Source organism: Lactuca virosa, chromosome 7 (genome assembly GCF_052849685.1).
Source record: "Lactuca virosa cultivar CGN04683 chromosome 7, Lactuca_virosa_CGN04683_v6, whole genome shotgun sequence".
Taxonomy (NCBI): Eukaryota; Viridiplantae; Streptophyta; class Magnoliopsida; order Asterales; family Asteraceae; genus Lactuca; species Lactuca virosa.
In genome coordinates this window covers 202,125,395-202,126,712 of record NC_136432.1, presented here as the reverse complement: position 1 = coordinate 202,126,712, position 1,318 = coordinate 202,125,395, and the positions used below count along the sequence as shown (strand labels likewise).

General features: G+C 39.8%; 1 protein-coding gene across 1 annotated transcript; it reads right to left on the bottom strand.

The window, feature by feature from the left end:
* Positions 1-570: 570 nt before the first annotated feature.
* Positions 571-1,002, bottom strand: LOC145127466 (uncharacterized). Its single transcript, XM_079062658.1, has one exon. The coding sequence runs from the start codon at positions 1,000-1,002 to the stop codon at positions 571-573; it is 432 nt and encodes a 143-aa protein (XP_078918784.1).
* Between the last annotated feature and the right edge of the window lie 316 nt (positions 1,003-1,318).

Sequence of the window (1,318 nt, the reverse complement as noted above, 5' to 3'; positions counted from 1 at the left end):
AAAGGAGAAAAATTTCATACATTGGAGCTTAAAATATGGAGCAAGATTGAGGAATATGGATTGTTTTTGAGAGGGTTTTCGAAGGAGGCAGTAGGGAAGAGAGAATCGTAGGTTTTTTCAAGTGGAATGGCAATAAAATTTAGTTTTGTTATTTAAAACGCACAGCTCTGTTTTTACGTTAACACGGGCCGTGTAAATGGTAAGTTATAGTTTACACGGGCCGTGTAAATGGTGCAATGGAAAGGCACGAGCTGGTCTATTACACGGCCCGTGTAAATGCTAAGTGAAAGTTTACACAACCATGTAATCTTTAGTTTTTTCAAATTTCAACCGGCAAATCCTCAACTGTCGGAAAAATGATTTTTAAACCGCTTTGGACATGAAAAGTAACTTGAAACCATAAAACTAAGAAAATTTCTAAGAAAATGGAAAATTAAGGAATAGACGGAAATACCCCCGGGTTGCCTTTCGGTTAGCCGCCCGTTTTTAATGTCGTTGGCTCGATTTGGCCCTTGAATATGCTTCATTCTTGGTATCTGGGGCTCTCAACCACCTCCATCTCTTCATTCTTCACTTGGACTCCCTCATAGTACGTTTTAAACTATTCCCATTGACTTTAAAAGTCTTCCCGGTTTGTTGGCTTGTGATTTCCACAGCACCATGGTCAAAGACATTTGTAACCACAAAGGGGCCAACCCACCTTGATCTTAGTTTCCCCGATATCAACTTGAATCTTGAATGGTAAAGCAACACTTTTTGACCCTTTGTGAAGGTTTTCTGAGAGATCATATTGTCATGATACGCCTTGGTCTTCTCTTTGTAAATCATTTCACTTTCATACGCATCATTTCTGATCTCCTTCAGTTCTTGAATGTCCAACTTCCTCTTGTTTCCCGTTTCATCTTCATTCAAGTTGAATTTCTTCACAGCCCAAAATGGTTTGTGTTCAAGCTCAACCGAAAGGCGACATGGTTTCCCAAATACTAGCCGGTATGGGGACATACCAATAGGAGTCTTGAAACCAGAGCGATATGACCATATGGCATCGTCCAACCTTATACTCTAGTTTTTGCGGTTTGGATTGAATGATTTCTCCAAAATTCCTTTGATTTGCCTATTGGAGACCTCTGCTTGCCCATTGGTTTGAGGGTGATAGATTGTTGAGACTTTATGAGTCACCCATACTTTTTCAAGATGGCTTCAAGCATTCGGTTGCAAAAAAGGAGTCCCATGATCACTTATGAGAGCTTTTAGAGTGCCAAACCGAGAGAAAATATGTGCTTTAAGGATATCCATAACAACTTTGGAATCATTAGTA

Excerpts from the sequence above, each read along its gene's own strand:
- LOC145127466 (XM_079062658.1), bottom strand. The coding sequence starts at position 1,002 with ATGTCCCCATACCGGCTAGTATTTGGGAAACCATGTCGCCTTTCGGTT.